This window comes from Etheostoma spectabile, chromosome 9, assembly GCF_008692095.1.
Source record: "Etheostoma spectabile isolate EspeVRDwgs_2016 chromosome 9, UIUC_Espe_1.0, whole genome shotgun sequence".
NCBI classification, from domain to species: domain Eukaryota; kingdom Metazoa; phylum Chordata; class Actinopteri; order Perciformes; family Percidae; genus Etheostoma; species Etheostoma spectabile.
This window is the reverse complement of record NC_045741.1, coordinates 3,873,341-3,874,583: the sequence shown is the minus strand read 5'-3', so window position 1 is coordinate 3,874,583 and position 1,243 is coordinate 3,873,341. Positions and strand designations below refer to the sequence as shown.

Here is a 1,243-nt window from a genome sequence, read left to right as displayed (position 1 = left end):
CACACACACACACACACACACACACACACACACACACACACACACACACAAAACAAACTAAGACAATGAAAACATATCGGACCATTGCTACAGTCTGTTGAGTAAGTGTGCAAATTTCAATTCTCACTTAAAGGCCTTTTACCCCTTTTAGTTTTTAAGTGAGCTGTAAATCCATTTGAAACTCTGCAATTCTGCCGTCTTGGTGCAGACTATACAAGAGTGTTCTTGGACCTCAGCATCACATGTAGGCAGGGCCTGGTTGCCAGTATCACGGCATTATACAGCGGTTTAAAAAAGGGCACAGTTTAAAAAAAAAACTCATATTTGCCGTCATGCCGTTCCTGCGGTATGAGCTGTGTCGTCAAGGATAGATCAGTCCAGAAATCCCTGTCAGTGTGCAGTGTGTTTAAAAATGAAATATATTTTGTTCAATATAAACAAAAAGGATGTTTTTTTTTACCAAGACATTTAGCAATAACACATTGTAAAGCTGTCATATACCATATACCGTGAACCTGATATTTATGCTGAAGGTTATCATACCGTCAGAATGGTACACAGCCGCATTCCGGATCATCATCATGTTGTGTAATCTCAGACGTTTTAAAAAGGATCTCATAGTGAGTAATAATGATGTAATTTGTGTGTGTGATCAAGGTGCAGTGTCCGTGGACAGCGGCGCCGAGTTGGCCCACTCTCTGCCTACATCGGTCCCAGAGTCGCCCATCGCTCACCAACCCCGAACGCCCAGGACGCCTCGTACCCCCGGGCGCCAGGACCCCAACAAGACGCCCCGCTTCTACCCCGTCATGAAGGAGAGTGGCACCATTGACGGACAGGTGAGTCCTCTTCCTCAGTGTGCTGCGGAGCAAATCAACAGACCAACGTCGTCTTCTCTTCCCAGGTGTCTCGTGGGACAGAGGAGGAAGCTGCTGCTGTTGTGTTGGGCAGCATGTGTGAAAGATTGCAACTGTAGGAATAAAGAAGTGTGGAATAAAGTGATTATCACCAGGTTTTATATGATACTGACGTAAGTAGGCTTATAGTCTCGCTTTGCCAGACCATCGACACACGCTGCGTAGCAGTGGAGGGTCAGGCTACTCCACACAGCATTCTGGGATGGGAGAAAAACCTGCTCTGGTTTATTGGCATCTCTGTAAACCAATCACAATCGCCTCTGTGTTAAGCGCTGGACGGAGCCGCTGCAAAATAGTCGAGCAACAGAAAACTCAGATTGGACAGA

General features: G+C 46.1%; 1 protein-coding gene and 1 long non-coding RNA gene across 9 annotated transcripts in view; one reads left to right on the top strand and one right to left on the bottom strand.

Moving 5' to 3' along the window:
- The window catches only part of LOC116695953 (uncharacterized), a 23,029-nt gene that overhangs the window by 1,625 nt on the left and 20,161 nt on the right, over positions 1-1,243 (bottom strand). The window lies entirely within an intron of this gene.
- The window catches only part of larp1b (La ribonucleoprotein 1B), a 39,492-nt gene that overhangs the window by 26,632 nt on the left and 11,617 nt on the right, over positions 1-1,243 (top strand). For 6 of the 8 annotated variants that reach the window (XM_032526503.1, XM_032526505.1, XM_032526502.1 and 3 more), the window contains one exon: positions 655-839. In XM_032526503.1, coding sequence (XP_032382394.1) covers positions 655-839 — 185 coding nt within the window. The remainder of the gene's footprint in view (positions 1-654; positions 840-1,243) is intronic. The other 2 variants (XM_032526504.1, XM_032526500.1) reach the window with 1 other exon arrangement.